Source organism: Bidens hawaiensis, unplaced genomic scaffold (assembly GCF_021521415.1).
Source record: "Bidens hawaiensis isolate Kalapana, Puna unplaced genomic scaffold, B.hawaiensis_p1.1 tig00030838_1, whole genome shotgun sequence".
Lineage (NCBI taxonomy): Eukaryota > Viridiplantae > Streptophyta > Magnoliopsida > Asterales > Asteraceae > Bidens > Bidens hawaiensis.
The window spans coordinates 88,478-105,652 of NW_027505197.1; the positions used below are offsets into that span (position 1 = coordinate 88,478).

General features: G+C 38.1%; 1 protein-coding gene across 1 annotated transcript; it reads left to right on the forward strand.

Annotated features, from left to right (window-relative positions):
- The first annotated feature begins 12,034 nt into the window (after nt 1–12,034).
- Nucleotides 12,035–14,629, forward strand: LOC143611365 (beta-1,2-xylosyltransferase-like). The gene is made up of 3 exons (XM_077085575.1): nt 12,035–12,669; nt 13,022–13,171; nt 13,845–14,629. Exons 1-3 carry the CDS (start codon nt 12,055–12,057, stop codon nt 14,571–14,573), a joined length of 1,494 nt encoding a protein of 497 aa, XP_076941690.1. The 5' UTR covers nt 12,035–12,054; the 3' UTR covers nt 14,574–14,629.
- The last annotated feature ends 2,546 nt before the right edge of the window (nt 14,630–17,175 follow it).

Below are 17,175 nucleotides of genomic sequence, written 5' to 3' on the forward strand. Positions count from 1 at the left end.
GATGGATCTGGGAAAGATGAATCCCATAAGTTGTTAAGACCGATTGGAAAAATTTGGTAATCGGAATCCGGAAGTTCCCCGTGGTAAAATGGCCCACGTAGACAGCCATCTTTGGAGGAGGAGGATTAGTGGCGATAGAACCACTAACAGGCCGCTCCGGTTCCCACTCCGTCATTAGTCCATACACGTTAACAACATCATTATAATCCTCTTCTCTAAGGCAGACTTCAACCTCACCGATAGCAGGGGTACTCTTTTTCTCTTTAGCCATTTCAGTTTTAGAATAGATTAAGAAATCTCAGAAGGGTGAAGAGGTCTCAGAGAATGTTGAAAGGTCTCAAGCGTTTGAAGGAAATTTGAAAGCGATAAAAGTTGAATAAAACCCACAAGTGGTTATATTTATACTCATCGCAATTAATGCGATCCATAAAGTGCCAGAGGAGAGAGAAACCGCAGACCACCAGATGGCTGACACGTCAGGCGGGAAATTCAAGATAATGAAAACAGGCTGTCAAAAGTGTCACACACATCTTATCAGTTGTCCTCAACGAACTTCTCTCTCCGACACGTCACCAGAGTTATCCAAACTTTCAAACACTCAAAAAAGAGATACAAGTAAAATATTCACAAATGACAAAAGAAATATTCCTCATTAATTATCCAAAAAATTACAAGAAGGAAAAGAAAAAATTTACAAGTCATAATACTGTTAAACCTATACTAAGGGTTTGAGGAGGATGGGTCTTCCGGAGCCTTCAAAGACGTATCTTCCGAAGAATCATCCTTAGAGTCTTCCCCAAGATAAGTCTTCAAAAGTTGTACGCTGTCATAAGCGGAAGCAAATTCCGGAAGTATATCCTGTAGAGGGAAAACTAAAGCGTCATGCTCCTTAACCCGGTTAACATGATATTGTTTAACATCTACGCCATAGAGCGGATGATCTTTGAATGTGCGGCTACTTCGAGCATAGTTCATCCCTTCATGAAAACCCATAACGCGCCCAAGTGATGAGGAAGCAGACATCACATTGGCAAAACTGTCAGTCAGCTCTTTACTTCCTTTGATATGGCGAATGACCTGTTAGGACAAGAACATAAGTTCCCAATATCAAAAACGTGAGTAAAACAACAAAGGATAAAGTATTGCTTACAACGTTAACTCCCCGAGTAAGGAACCATTGACGGTCTTGTTCCAAACGTTCTGCCCGCGCTCGGAATTCCTTGAATTCCGCAGTCGCTTCCTCATGAGCTTGAAGGAGAGAGTCATAAGCAGTCTGAATTTCAGCAGCCCTTTGGTCTTTAAGTTCGACTCGCTCCTTCTGCAACTTTAGCTCCGCCTCAAGATCATGGATCCGTGCACCTTGAAGGGCCACTTGATTCTCCAAAGTAGAATTGGCTTCTTGAGCGCGGGCCAAGTCATCTTTCTCCTTTTGAGTCTTGGCTCGGGCAGCCTCAAGAATGGCATTCTACCTTTCACAGGCTTCTTTCCACCGGCGTGCCGCATCAGCATTACGGTCTTGTTCACTCTTGATGGCATTTTCTGAATCAGCTTGTTTCCATTTAGCAGTTTGAGCAGCAATACGATACACCTCAGCTTCTTTCTTAGCAGCTTCAGCGGCCCGCCGGGCTTCTCCCACTTTCCCGCCTAAAGTACACCATTCACTTAAAACCTCCTGGCTACCGGCTAGAGCATTGGCTAAATGATAAGCTACATTTGTGTGAAGATCATGGCGGGAGAGGTCACGTTGATATGCCATCTCGGCGGGTGGAGCCCAATGCTCAACAAAGTCCATACAAGTTCTAGCTTGGGAAAACCGGGACCCGTTGGTAATGCCCCATGGAGGGACAAACAGTTCATGTTTGTTACCCAGGCCCGTATCCCCGTAATAACGGGAACCCGAAGGTCTAAGGCGAGCTGGGGAAGAAAAAGGCTGTTGTGGAGAAGGATACTCCATATCCCTAACATTTTCTTCATTCATAGCAGGATTGTCCTGCTGGTCCCTAGTAACACTCCCAGCCTGAAAAAGGTAGTCGAAACGGGTATCACGACCAGACTGGTTGTCATGACTTTCAGTTGAAGTACCAATCGGAGGAGTCGGCATCCTCTCATCTACAGTAACCCTAACCAGGGGGGAGGTTGGCCGATCCTCCATACCAGTAACATCAGGCGGAGTAGATGGTTTATCCTCCACCTCTCCCCTTAAAAAGGGGGAGGATGGTTTTTCAGTATGAGGAGTTGGAGTAGGTCGCTTCTCCGATATATCTTCACTAAAGATCAACGGATCTACATAACAAAGTTATACTTAGCCAAACATTCATAAAAAAGAATACAATATTTAAAGGTTGACACGTACCTTCAACAGTGTCAAGGCGGTCAGCAAAGCTATACTGTGGCTTTTTGGGACGATGCACTTTTCGTTTTTTCTTCGATGGTCCCGCCTAAGTATCCGCAGCCTTCACGTCGGGGTGACCCATCTGAGAAGCTAAGAATGCTCTCTTTTTCTCTAATTCTGCCAACAAAGACGAGACAGAAGAAAATTCAGAAGCACCCTCATCAGAGTCCTCTTCTTCTTCTAAAGCGGAAAACTGAGAAGCATCTCCATCATCATCACTTGATGATAAGATGACAATCGTCCCGTCGGAAGTAACGACAGTAAGGGGAGGAGGGTTTAGAACATACACACCTGTTTCAAAGGTGGCATTCGAAGTCACAGATTCAGCTCGAACCTTATTCGGAAACAAAAATTGGGACTTAGTTTTCTCAAGTATAGGTTGGTCCCCCGCCTCGCGGATACTCTTGCGGACACAACCCCGGTCCCCAAAAAGAATGTTAAACATGGAACTCCGACCTGAAAAGACAGAAACTCGATCATAAAAGTATTCATAAAAATGAAAAGGAAATAACAGACAACTTACGCTCATTAAGATCCGCAAAAATAGGTTTCATGAACTCCGTCGGCCACAAACGGCTCATGCCCGCCCACACTAAAGCTTCTTCCGGCAAGGCACGCATGGTTGAAGGCTCCATGGTAAGAATACGGTACCACTCATGACCTTCATGAGTAGCTATAACAACCTCCGGAAGGGCGGAATTCACATGACGACGAACCATGGACAGTGGCACCACATCCTCAGATATCCAGAAGAATTTGCTACGCCAGTTTGTAGGCAACTTTTCACCTTCATACCCAAGACTTCGATCAGAAAACCATTGACATGTATACCAACCATTACGGTTAGTAAGACGGTAAAAAACTGGGAATCGATCAATGTGGGGAACCATATCACGTGCTATACATACAAATTCGTAATGACGAATTCGCATCATAGCACGCGGGTGCAATTGGGATAAATGGATCCCATAAGCAGTCAGAAATCTTTCAAAAAATTTTGTTATGGGTAAACGAAAATTCCCATAAGCAAAATAGTCAGCATACAAAGCCATCTTCCCAGGCGGTGGGAAACTAGCTATAGAACCCGGAGATGGAAATTCAGGTCCCCATTCAGGAGGAATACCGTACGTCTCCAGCAACTTTTCATACTCTGAATAGTCCCATGGCACTTCTATCTCATCAACTTCAGTCTGAACGTTCGACATTATGGCAAAATACAATAAAAGAGAAGAAAGGATATATGAAAGATTCAGAGAAATTATATGGATAATCAAAGGAAAAAGAGCGATAAAACTTCAAAAGGATGGAGTCCCTCCCTATTTATACCCATCGCAATTAATGCGATGGGATATGAACAGTAGAGAGAGAAAAACATCACCCAAACAATGACTACCACATCACGCGGGAAATTCGAAAAAGAGAAAAAATTGTACAGTCGGGTACAGTGACAGCCGTCAAAAACGTTCCATCACCTGTTTCACGCGCCTGTGAGTGGTCAACTTGTCCTTTTTCATGATTATCCATACAACAAAAGATATTTTCTACCTAACCTCCGAACAACAAAAATCCCCAAACATACATTAAGTCCAGAATTTCACCCGCATAAAGACTTCACACGGAAGAAACACTGGACTGGGGGGACTTGTAGAGGTAGGGTACCAAAAAGACCCAAATACCCTTAAGTACCACCCGCGGGTCATAGATAATGTCCTTAAAAGCCACCCGCGGGACATATGGATCACCCGCATATCACAATAGAGGAGGAACGTCCTCATAACACGTGCGGAAGCATCCGGGCATCCTCAAAAGTCATCCGCAGGACAAGACATCTGTCCGCATAAAACAACTGGAGGACAATGCCAGCGGGACACCTGTCACCACTCAAGTACTCTCTAGAAGAAGGCTCATGATTCTTACTTGGGGAATACGTGACATACTAACCAATGAACAAAGGACACCTGGCCAGGTTGTTATAACCGTGCACATGGCCAGGGCGCGATCCATCTTATCAGCTGGTGACGCGTGTCCATGTTGTTATAGCCCATGAGACGTATAGCCCAACCTATCACATGAGGACACGTGTCCAGGCGGTTACCAAAGATCTTCTAGAAGAGGACAGTTGTCCCAATCATCTTCCATCATCCTTCGGCTACAAATACCTTGTTAAACGGTATGAGGTATTCATTCACTCACCTATATTCTGACTGCACTTAGTCTATATACTTCAGTACTTTCTCCATTACGAACGTTACTGATTCTCACGCCAGAGGGTGGTTACAGGAAGACCCCCCCTCTTGTCCTTCCTGTAACGAAACTCACGGTGTCTGTTTTGCAGGTTCTGATCACTGGACTTTGGGAGGTTGTACTCATATCTTGGTTGTAATTATAGTATCCTACCATGTGGACTCATTAGATCCAGGACCCATACCCGGGGATTGGATCGGTGTTTCTTCAGGTTCATTACGACTGTCTGTTATCTTAAATACATGCTAACAACTGTCTGTTATCTTAAAGACACATGAAAGTTGAACCTTGGTCCTTGTATGTAAAGTCTTGGTGGATGTTCCTTTATAATTATTAAAAGTTGTCTCAGATATGGACCAATTCATCATCTTAAGAGATGCAAAGATGCTTGGACAGCAACATATATCGTTGTTTGGCATTTAACAAAATTAACAATTCTTTACTTCAAAAATAGTTTCAACTATGCATAAAATTAAAGCTATATATCCTATAACTTGGATGTTGCCATTGTCTTTCCTAAAAATCCTAAAATGAAATTCACTAAATATAATCATGTTTTGAAAAAAATATTCATTTTTGACGCCAAATAAAGAAAACAGAAGCCAACTTTATAGAAAGCCGACTGGTTTTATTACATAACAACAAATAATGTGAAGTTTGTAGTAAGAATCGGACTCTATTGGGTTGTTTCCTTTTGAAATACCTCCTCCTAGTTGAAGACAACTTAGAAGCACATTAAAGAAAGAATAATAATATTAATAAGCAATGGTTTGAGTCCATTCTTTAAAAGTTGAGTCTATTAGGCTGTGTACTGAAAGGCTATAAAATGGGGCGTTTTGTATCATGTGACGTCTGTTCAATAAATGGTGAGTTTTGTTTTTGGGGTGTAATTATATATATATATATATATATATATATATATATATATATATATATATAGTAAAGGGTTCAAATAAGAATAAGGAGTTTCTTAGGAATGGTAAGAACCAACAATTTTTTGACATTTGGCATTACAAACTATGATGAAAGAACAATTCTATGAAACTATGTCGGATATAGTGATAAAAGAGTAATTCTAGGAAATTATGTTGGTTATTGGTAATTTTAAATCTCAACCATTGATTAACATGATCCAATGGCTATAATTTATTCCTAATCTTCCTAGGAAACAACTTCTTTTTAGAATAACTCTCCTCTATATATATATATATATATATATATATATATATATATATATCACACACAATAATATAATAATACACACACAACACATGCGACAAATACATGTAGCACACCCACAATTCGCCCCATTTGTAGCCTGAGGGGGGGGGGGGGGGGGGTTCGCGCCCTATTTCGTTCATATTTCTCGACCACTACACTTGGAGTTAGATTGATCGAGTTGAAATGATTTACAATAGAATGCGTATAGTAACCAATGGGTTTTATTAGTTATCATATTATCAAATTACACACTAATTCAATCAGGTTAGATTTTCTCACGTGTAGTATTCCATATTATCTAAACTCGATAAGTTACGCATAACACTAAAATTAAAAAGAAAGAAAAAAGGTTTTTTTGGAACTTTAACATTAAAACTCATCAACACAAATTACAAACAAAAGCCAGCGATATGAGAAGTCTAGTTAAGCCTTCTATCCTTGCGACTTTCATTGCCCATCTTAGATAAGGCCATGACTTGGACATTGGATCTCCACTTACGCTTTCTGTTGTTACCCTCTTTGCAGGCTCGTGTTTCATGAGGAAATAGATAAGTTTAGTTATAGTTCTCAAAAAAAATATACAAGGACATAGTAATATACTAAGGGTGCCACGGTTACTCCTTTTCATGTACCCTAAAATTTTACCAATTATACACTACCATCTCATTTAATCATTTATACCATGAACTATCCTAATTAGTGGCGGCACTCCTTACAAATACTCTAAACCCTGCTTATTTCTGTCTTCATTCCCCCCCCCCCCCCCCCACCAAATCCCTCCTCTTCCCTTTTCTCATTCTATGTATGTCTCTATTCTCAATCAGTGTGTAATACTCGATTGATCCTCTTTCAATAGACTACACTAGAGGGTGGCGGTTGTGCACACGTGAATAGTATAGTGCCCGTTAGGGGTGCCCAGTCTTACACCCCTACCACACTAACTTTACTAGACTAGAGATGGGTGAATATTCGTGCAAACCTACAATCATTTTAAAATATATTTTTGAATGGTTAATTTATTAAGAAAACAAAAGTAACATAGCTAGGAATCACAAATATGAAAAGCAAGGGGTCCCTACACAAACAACACAAAGTATGCTTTGGGTTAATTAATGGAATGAAGGAGGGGAGGCTAATTCAAGGTTACACTAACAATGTGTTGAAAATCCCACTTTTTATTTTAGAAAATATGGGAAGTCAAACTTTCTCGACGCACTGATGGCCCTTTTCTTTATTAGAGTATAGTTATATATCACTTAATTTTATATTGTAAGTATATAAATAATTACAATAAAGTGGCAGGTAAACGAGCAACAAGCTACGCCAAAACCCTCTTTTGAATAGCAAAGCCAATCCTACTAAAAACGAAGCTTTGGGACCTAGGAGCCGAAGAAGTCTCATGTACGACACGCTGAACCCTACTAAAAAAATCACATCCTCTGGGGCCAGAAAACCAAATTTATCAAAAACAAATGGGAGAAATATGTTGATTTTCTAAACAAGTTTTCTCGTGTTTAACAATTTTGCCAAATTCAGCCTTCAACGCAGCCTGACCCACACCCACGGTCCCTGAGCCAACAAGAGGAGACACTCCTGTAAGATCCACGCAGGCGTGTTTCCCCCCTGCCCACCCTAACACAAGAATATCAGCTGATCGTAAAGTAAACCTCATTTCAAGAGGATCCGTGAGAAAGTTAACAGGGGCCTCCTTTTTAGCAGAAATTCATGTACGTTTAAGAATATCACACAGAACATCCCTAACCAAATCATGTCTGTATTTAAAACCACATGGCCTCCAAAAGAATCCAAGCAGACCTTGCGACAAATTGGGCAAGGCTCATCAGTCGGGAACATAGGGATCATTAACCGGTACTTAAGGATAGCCCGATACTCTAAACCCGACATATATTGGCCCAATCCTTCAATGGGGATGGCCACTAGAAAATCCTGAGCCCGAGGAGCCCGAAGACGCAAACACCGCATTTTGACGAGGGGATAGATCAAATTTCACTTCTAATCTCTGGACGATTCCACTAAATAAGGCACTCGCCACAACATGTTGGGGTTTAGGGGGTGTCCTTATTAGAGAACCCGCTAAGATCAAAATCTAGAAGTGAAGCACGTAAACGATCCATCGCACACCTATAATCAGAGTCCAACCCATAAATATCACAACCCCGGAGAATATGGTCTTGTAAACACTACGATTGTGCTCTCGAAGCCACAAAAGCATATGTAGATACATCATCGGCCGAACATAGACCCAACCCCCCTAAAACGGGTCGGAAGTGATGCCAACCTGCATTAACCGGAAGCATAGTTGGATCATCACTGTCTTTCGTTTTGACGAGGCTTGAGATTGATAAGGTTGTTAGTAAGGTTTCTCAAATTTTGTAGCAATGGGCTAACCGACACTAGTTTGGAAAGTAAGCTTATTTAGGGTACCATTACTCATTAGTTACTACCTCGCATTCCTCTGTGACAACAATTCATGTCGGTGTGGATGTTGATTGGGCCCATTCTTCCGATGATCGACGTTCAACTACATTATTTTTTGTCTTTCATGGCTCCAACCTTATTAGTTGGAGTTCCAAGAAGCAACAAATTGTCTCACATTTTAGTAGTAAGGCCATGTGTCGGGAATTTTTTTTAAGTTGAGATCAACTGGATTATCTCACTAATGCATGAGTTACTATTATCTCTGAGATGTGCACCTATTCGTCCAAGTCATAATATTGGAGTTACATATATGACAGTTGTTCTTGTCTTCTATTAGTGCATCAAGCATTTCAAGAACGATTTGAATTTTATTTGGGTACGGTTTTAGCTGAGTCTCTTAAGATTGTCATGTTTATACCACCACCAACTTATAGACATTTCATCAAAGAGTCGTCATCCATTCGGTGTGACTATCTCATATCTAAGTTCAACATCTACATGACGCTCAAATTTTAAAAAGGGCATATATTTTGTATTTTACACTTTCATTAGATTGTTGGGTCAAATTATTTTATAAATGGGAATAAAAACGAGAAGGATGAAAATGATTTCTAGTCACACAAAACTCCTTGAAAAAATTGAAAAATAATTAATAAAATATAATAACTCAAAATTTAATAAAAAAACGAAAAAAGTAAAAAACACAAAAATGTTTCCACCGTCTTTCTCGTTCTAAAAAAACAATGGTAAGTGAAAAAAGTCGTTGTGTCTTTTGTTTATCATTGTGTTTTAGGTTTGTTTTCGTCATTGATTGTGTCTTTTCCCATGACATTGTGTCATTTTTTTTTATATTGTGTTATATTACTCAACATTGTGCTATATTTTGTTCGACATTGTATTATATTTTTTGGCAATCTATTGTGTCTTTTTTTAGTTATAATTGTGTGTTTTGTTCATTTTCATCATTGTGTCTTTGATCTTCGCATTGTGTATTTTCGTCATTTTTTGGAACGGGAATGATGACAGAAACATTTTGGTTTTTTAATTTTTTTCGTTTTTTATTTATATTTGAGTTATGATTTTTTTATTATTTTTTTAAATTTATTTTTAAGAGATTTTTTATGTGGTCACAAATCCTTCACACACTTCTCATTTTTGTCTCCTTTTGTATTTTAACTTTACCCTTACATTGTGTTTACCTTCCACATTGATTGGTTTTACAGAAGGCAAATGTTATTCATACATCATATAGGTTATTTAGACATCATATGCGCCTATACGACTCGTATAAGGGCTATACGATCCGTATATGTGCAAAATTTTGTCCTTTTGTGATGAAGAGTGTCAGATGTTTGAAGCCTATACGGCTCGTATAGGGGCTATACGACTCGTATAGACTGGAAAAGTTGTTATTCGTACATTAGTTATTCATATGAGGGTAATACGACTCGTATAGCCCCTATACGAGCCGTATAGAGTCGTTAGCATATCATAGGGGTGGTGTTTGAATATAAGGACGGAGGACCCTTACAGAAATATGAACAAAGAAAATAAACTTATGGGGAATTGTATGTGTTATGTAAACATCATCTACTTATTATTACGAAAATCAACAAAAGAAATAAATGATGAAGGGGCCGCCACACTAAACAATACAACCTATGAGTTGGAGCTTATTCAACGAAATTAAAGAAGAGAGAAGCTAATTAAAAGTTCCATTAAGGGTGTGTCACATAGCATTTGGTGCACATTAGGAAAAATATATCCAACTATTTACTTGCATCAATACTCATAGGACTTGCTATAGAGAAAGACTATATTATAGATGTATAACAAAGTATTATATTGTTCTTGAAAAACATGATTTGAAAATACAAAAGATGAAAAGCTAAAACATGAACAATATAGTTAAGAAAAAGAGCATTATACAATATGAACCATATACGTATGTCGTAGTTGTGTATCATAGTGCTTCATAATAATATGAACGCTGATCAATGCACACGATAGATGGTCCCGTAAACATATAATTTGAGACTTAATTTGAGTCCATATATCATCTAATAGTTAAGTACACAACTATAACAACATGTATCTCGTATCACATAACCATCTCACATCTACATTACATGACGCCCAACTTAAAACGGCATGTATTTTGTATTTTAAATTTACGTTAGATTGTTTCACTTTCCACATTGATTGTCATAGCCGTGTTTAGGGGCAACGAAATGAAGGTGGGGCTTCAGGCCCTCACTTCCTAAGGCCTAAAATTTTTAAAACAAAATTAATAATTATACATTTGTAACTTGGGATTAGATAAATGTGTGTGATTTGAGCGTCGTTTAAACTGAATAGGTCAGAAAAAGTGTGAGGAATTACATTACTTATGTATTGCAAAAAAAATAATGACAATAACTTGATTTATTTGGAGTGAAAGCAAGATAATATTTTTTACAACAAGGTCTTGTTTATAAATATCGTTTTAGGCTACCAAAGTGGTTGAGCCAGCCTTGTAGATTGTTTTAGGGAGATCAAAATTAAGAACATAAACTTCCAGATTTTTATGAAAATCAACATTGAAAAAAATAAACAAGTGAAGGGGCCGCCACACTAAACAATATAACCTGTGAGTTTGGAGCTTATTCAAGCAATTCAACGAAATTAACGAAGGAAGATGCTAATTAAAGTTCCATTAAGAATGTGTCACATAGCATTTAGTGTACACTAGGAAAAAAAGGAAAATATCAAGGGTCTACAACCTATTTACTCAAAACAATACTCATAGGAAATACCACATAGAAACACGATATGGGACTATCGTGTATAACAAAGCATTACCTTCTCCTTGATAAACATGATTTGAAAACTATAAAGATAGAAAAAGCTAAAAACAATGAACAATATATATAACAAAACGAGCATCTTACAATACGACCCAAATACATGTGTTGTAGTCATGTATTACAAAGCTGCATAACAGTAACTGTTTGATCAATATACATGATAGATTGGTTTCGTAACATATAGTTTAAGTCCATATTATTGAAAATTATCTGATAATTAAGTAAAATTAGATATACCACTATAAAGATACGTATCACATAACTACATACCAAAAAACTTATAGCCCGATAGTATCAAAATATATAAAAAAGAACATAACTATATAAAATATCTTGAAATCATAGAAATGTAACATTAAAATCCTGAATATTAATTTACTTAGATAAAAACTATATTTCAAAAACCCAATACCAAATATTGTGTCGCCTTTCAACTAATTTATTTAATGTTAATGAGCTGGTAGTGGAGTTAAAGGAAAACTTTGGTGTTTCATGTTATCTATGTTTGAATCATGCCCCATTCGTTTTGTTTCGGAGGCAACATGTGTTGTATTGATGGAGACTAGGTGAACTAGTAGTGTTTACTAACTGGATCCTTGAACTAAACGTATTTTATCTCATTATTATCATCGCATCATCGCATCTTCAGACGAGTGTTCATGAACGTTGGCCTTAGGTGAGTGTTTTCGTCAGATCAAAAGACAAGTGTATCATAATATAATAAATTTATGTTGTTAACCAGTAGCCCATTTAAATAATTCTTTAGGAAAAAACATTCATTCAATCATTAATGGGCTGTTATTTGTTTGAAAGTTGGAAGCAACAACTCCCTCATATCATAACCAAGAACAACAAGACCAAGACCTGAATCAAGAATCTAATGACTAACAACAACAATAATAAAACATAAACATGAAGATGAACACCAGATACCTTAAGCTATTCATCTTCCTCTTCCTCCTTAACTCCATCACCCTCATCCTTTACTTCACCTCCCACCCACACCGCCGCCACCACCGTCAACCACCGTCCACCACCACCCAAACCCACAACAACAAACCCTGGCCGATCTTACCATCCTACCTCCCATGGCCCTTAACCCCCACCACCCCTTTCCGCTCCTGCGAAGCCTATTTCGGCCACGGCTTCACCCGCCGAGTCGACATCCTAAAGCCCGCCCCTGAATTTCCCAGCTGGTTTAGATGTTTCTACAGCGAGACGCTGCGCAGCTCGGTTTGCGAGGGCGGGCGGGTTCGGATGCACCCGGGGAAGATTAAGATGTCGAGTGGGGGCGAGGTGTTGGAGAGTGTGATCGGGAGATCCGAGGATGAGGAGCTGCCAGAGTTTGAGTTTGGGGCTTTTGATATTGAGGTTGGGCCCAAGGCGTTGAAGGCTCGCGGGACGAATATGGCGAGTGAGGGGTTTTTGAATGAGTTTGTGCAGCGAGGGCCGATTGAGAGGCATACGATGAGGGATTTGATCGATTCGGTTCGGTTGGTTGGGGCGGATGAGTTTCAATGCTCTGAGGTTAGGGTTTGGTTATTAATATTAATGAAGTGTTGATTATTAATTGCTAATTATCTGAAATTAATTATTAACTTAGATCTTGAAATAGATTGTGTTTTTGAGTGTATCTAAAGTGATGGATCAAATTCACATGGTTTATGAACTTTCTATATTGGGATATCAGGATTTTCATAATATGATTCCGAAGATCTTATATTATGCAATATGATTTGCGTATACATATTGTAATTCAGTTGGTTATTTTCCATATATGATAGATTTCTGATTGTAACTTGTAACTCCCATACAAAACTTACATTTTATTATACGGTCACAAACATAATGATATTGATTTGAACCTTTGTGATGATAGTGGATTGAGGAGCCAACGCTTTTGATCACTCGTTTTGAGTATGCAAATCTTTTTCACACTATAACCGACTGGTACAGTGCTTATGTGTCATCAAGAGTAACCGGCCTGCCAAACAGACCTCAGTTGGTTTTTGTAGACGGTCATTGCATGGTATAATTCTCAACTTCACTCATTTAGTCATTCTTATATCTATGATTGTGTTTTTGGGGTTGTAAACAAGCCACGCCAGTCAAGATTTGCTCGTTAAAAGCTCGAATCCAGCCGAGCTTAAACGAGCTTGAGCCTATATATACATGCTTGTTTATTGAAAGAACCCAAGCTCAAGGTTTACTTATCGAGCTTGAGCTAGCTCACAAGCCTATTATTATTATTTATGTAAATAAGCCAAGCCGCTCGTGAGCTAATAAGTTTCGCTTGCTAAAAGCTCGAATTGAGCCGAGCTTAAATGAGCTCGAGCCTATATATAAGCTTCTTTAATAAATGAGCCGAAGCCCAAGCTTCACTTATCGAGTTAGTCACGAGCCTAAACATGTTTATTATTAATGTAATTTTTATTTATATATTAAAGGTATTTATGTAATTATTTTATATATCATGTATAAAATTTTGATAAAACTAACTAAATAGTATATATTATGTTACACATAAATTTATAACTAAATATAATAATTATAAATGTATATAAATTACTTAATAAACAATAAACAAGCTAGGCTCGAGCTTTGGTAAGTCAACAAGCTGAGCTCGAACATAGTCGGGCTCAGGCTTGGCTTGTTTATGCCAATATTTGTTACACATTTTGATGTCATTATATGTATGTCAGACACCATTAGAAGAAACATGGAAAGCCGTATTCTCGGGTTTAAGATACGCTAAAAACTTCAGCGGGCCAGTTTGCTTCCGTCACGCTATCCTCTCACCATTGGGCTATGAAACCGCCATGTTCCGCGGTCTATCCGAAGATATCGATTGTGTTGGGGCCTCGGCCCATGATCTGTGGCAAAAACCTGATAATAAAATAACTGCCCGAATCTCAGAATTTGGTGAAATGATAAGATCCGCCTTTTCACTTCCGTTACACCCACAACACCACGCCTCAAAATCCGGGCCCCGCTACCACAACGTATTATTTGTCAGACGTGAAGATTACCTGGCCCACCCCCGCCATGCCGGGAAGGTGCAATCACGACTCAGCAACGAACAACAAGTGTTTGACTCGTTAAAGAACTGGTCAATGGGTCATACCGAGTGCAAAGTCAATTTGGTCAATGGGCTTTTTGGGCACATGTCTATGAAAGAACAAGTGAGGGCTATCCAAGATGCTTCTGTTATTGTGGGGGCCCACGGGGCGGGGTTGACGCACATAGTGTCGGCAACACCCGAAACCGAAATATTAGAGATTGTTTCTAGTGAGTATCGAAGGCCGCATTTTGAACTTATTTCTAAATGGAAAGGATTAAAATATCACCCGATTTATTTAAGTGGGTCCCATGCTATCCCCTCGGTGGTTATCGACAGGCTAAGGGACATTTTAAAGAACATAGGATGTTGATTGTATTATGAGGTTAGATAATTTGTTTTATATAATCTGAGTTTGTTGGGGGGATTTGGTTCGAAAGATGACACGATTGGCTGCAGATGAACAGGCCGGGTCATAATATCGGGACATAACATTGACATGATTGAACATAGTTATTGTAATATTTGGGAGGTTGTAAACATGTGTAGACTCTTGAATTTTGATTCTGACATTTTTGGTATTTTCTTATGAAGTTGTTTTCAGTTCAGTTGAGGTTGTTATTTGTTTGTGTGCATGATTGATTTTGTGAAATTGAGAAGTTGCAGTCTAGTAATTGTAATCAAATTCATAGGTAACAGTTTTAGGTTTGAATTATGTTGTTAATTGTTGGCCATAATCTTTATATGGAAAGTGATATACCCTTTATTAGGTTATCAAAAGCGATTAGAACTAGGGATGACAATGATAAGGTGTGACGATCACAATCACATACGCTTTTTCAAATAAAATTGTCTCAAACTTAGTTACACGTATTGGCACCGGCAAACTCAACCATATTTCTCACTATTTTTATTTTTATGTAGTATGTTATAAATATGAAACTAAGGTGATTTAGCATATTTTTTAATACTCAAGAACAAAGACAAATAAAATGATAATGTTTACGGGTTTGGTTTCACCTAATCGAGCTGGCCAGCCGGGTATCACCTAATGTATACCGGTGAAAAAATTGAAGACCTGTCCCGAATATTTTGGGCTGTGTTTTTGCTTGCCGAGTTCCTGTTAATTTGCTGGTAATCAAATGTTCAAGTACTTAAAACTTAAATGATGATAACTTTTATTACTTTTTTAAATAATAAGTAAATCATTGTTTAAATATAACTAAGTGCTTAAAACAATCGTAAATGATAAACTACACAGATAACAAAATTAGTTTCTCTTGGATACTCTCACCTAGATTTCAAAAATTTTTTATGCATTATTTAGAATATTGTGTAAGTTAGTATTCGTGAATAACGAAGCTCGTGAATAAAATAGTTTGAATCACGGGATGAATGTGTTTTTATAATTGTTGTGCAAACCAATAGAAGGAGGTCCAGTGATTAGTTTTTTTTTTCTCTCTGTTTTACGTCGTTTGAAATTACCCTTTATACCCGGGTGAGACTTCTTGAGATGTGATGTTAAACGTCTATACTGATTTTAACGTTTAAGACCTGACTCACCCGAAAACATCATCAAGGAAGGAAGAAGCTTTGCTGTGGAAAAATCCCTCTAAGTCAACCTGAAACTGTAATAAGACAATCGGAGAACCTCATTACTCTTTACCACTTTTATCACGCCATACAATTTCCCACATTAACTATTCTTTTATTTATTTTTTAAATGACCAACTTGAGAAACCCCACTTTGATCATTCATAGATTTGAGACTGAGATGTGAATTAAATAATATATTTGATCAACAAATCATACTGTTTTTAAATGCAAACAATATACTATCATCATCAAATCACAATTGAACTACAATCTTTATACTAAATCTTATAACATATTGACATTTGATCAACAAATCATAGTGTTTCTAAATGCATACATTATATCATCATCATCAAATCACAATTGAACTACAATCTTGATACTAGATCTTGTAACATAATGACAATTGAAATCCTTTTTCTCTTTTTCTTACCTCTGCTTTTATTTTTATCATTTGTATTGTGAGTTGACTTTAAAAGGAATACACCATTTTATTAAGTGGTGTCTAGTGATGCGTTACTTAAATGATTATCTAATAATTAAAAAACGAAACACTTAGTTTTTAAATAATCATTTCATATATATCAAACTTCATATAACTAATTATTTAAGTATCACTTACAAACAAAAATTGTTGGGAGCATGATATTATCGACACTTAAAGAGTCGTTTATTACAATGTGGATCATGTCTCTTTACTGTCATCATTTTTGTCCAACAATAACATTGTTAATAATCAAACCATTTCATCATTCGCAACAAACACCACTCATAATTTCACAACAAACAACATGCTATGTCTTTCATCGATCGGGAAAACTGTGATGAGCACTAAGAAGCTCCGTACACCCTCGGAAGTGGTTCGAAAAACTCGATCCCTTCTCCTCTACTCCAAGAACTCGCTTGATGCCGGCTCGCAGGTTTTCTTTCTTTAGTTCTTGAGATCATGTTGGAGATTTTCTTTCTAAATAAACATAAAATAGATATAGAAATAACTACTTAAGTTGGTTGTGGCTCAATGGTAGAGCACTCACTTTATAAGTGAGAGGTAGGAGGATCAAACCTCATTACCACCAACTTATATGGAGATATGAGGGATGACCCTGGCTTGCCAAGGTTCGAGTCCTGATCTCACCCGGTTTTACCGGCTCCTCGCTGTCGTGCCGTTTGGCGGGCGTTGGGTCGGGTTTTATCCGGTGAATCCCTCAACAGGTGGACTGCTAGGGGCTCCGTCCGTCCGGACTAGTGGCCGGCTCGGGCTACCTTTAGCCAATGGGAGCCGCGTACGGGATACCTGGCGTTACTTAGTTGACCGTTCAAAAAAAGATAGAAATAACTACTAAATTATAAATGAATCTCTCTCACGGATAGTTCTATAC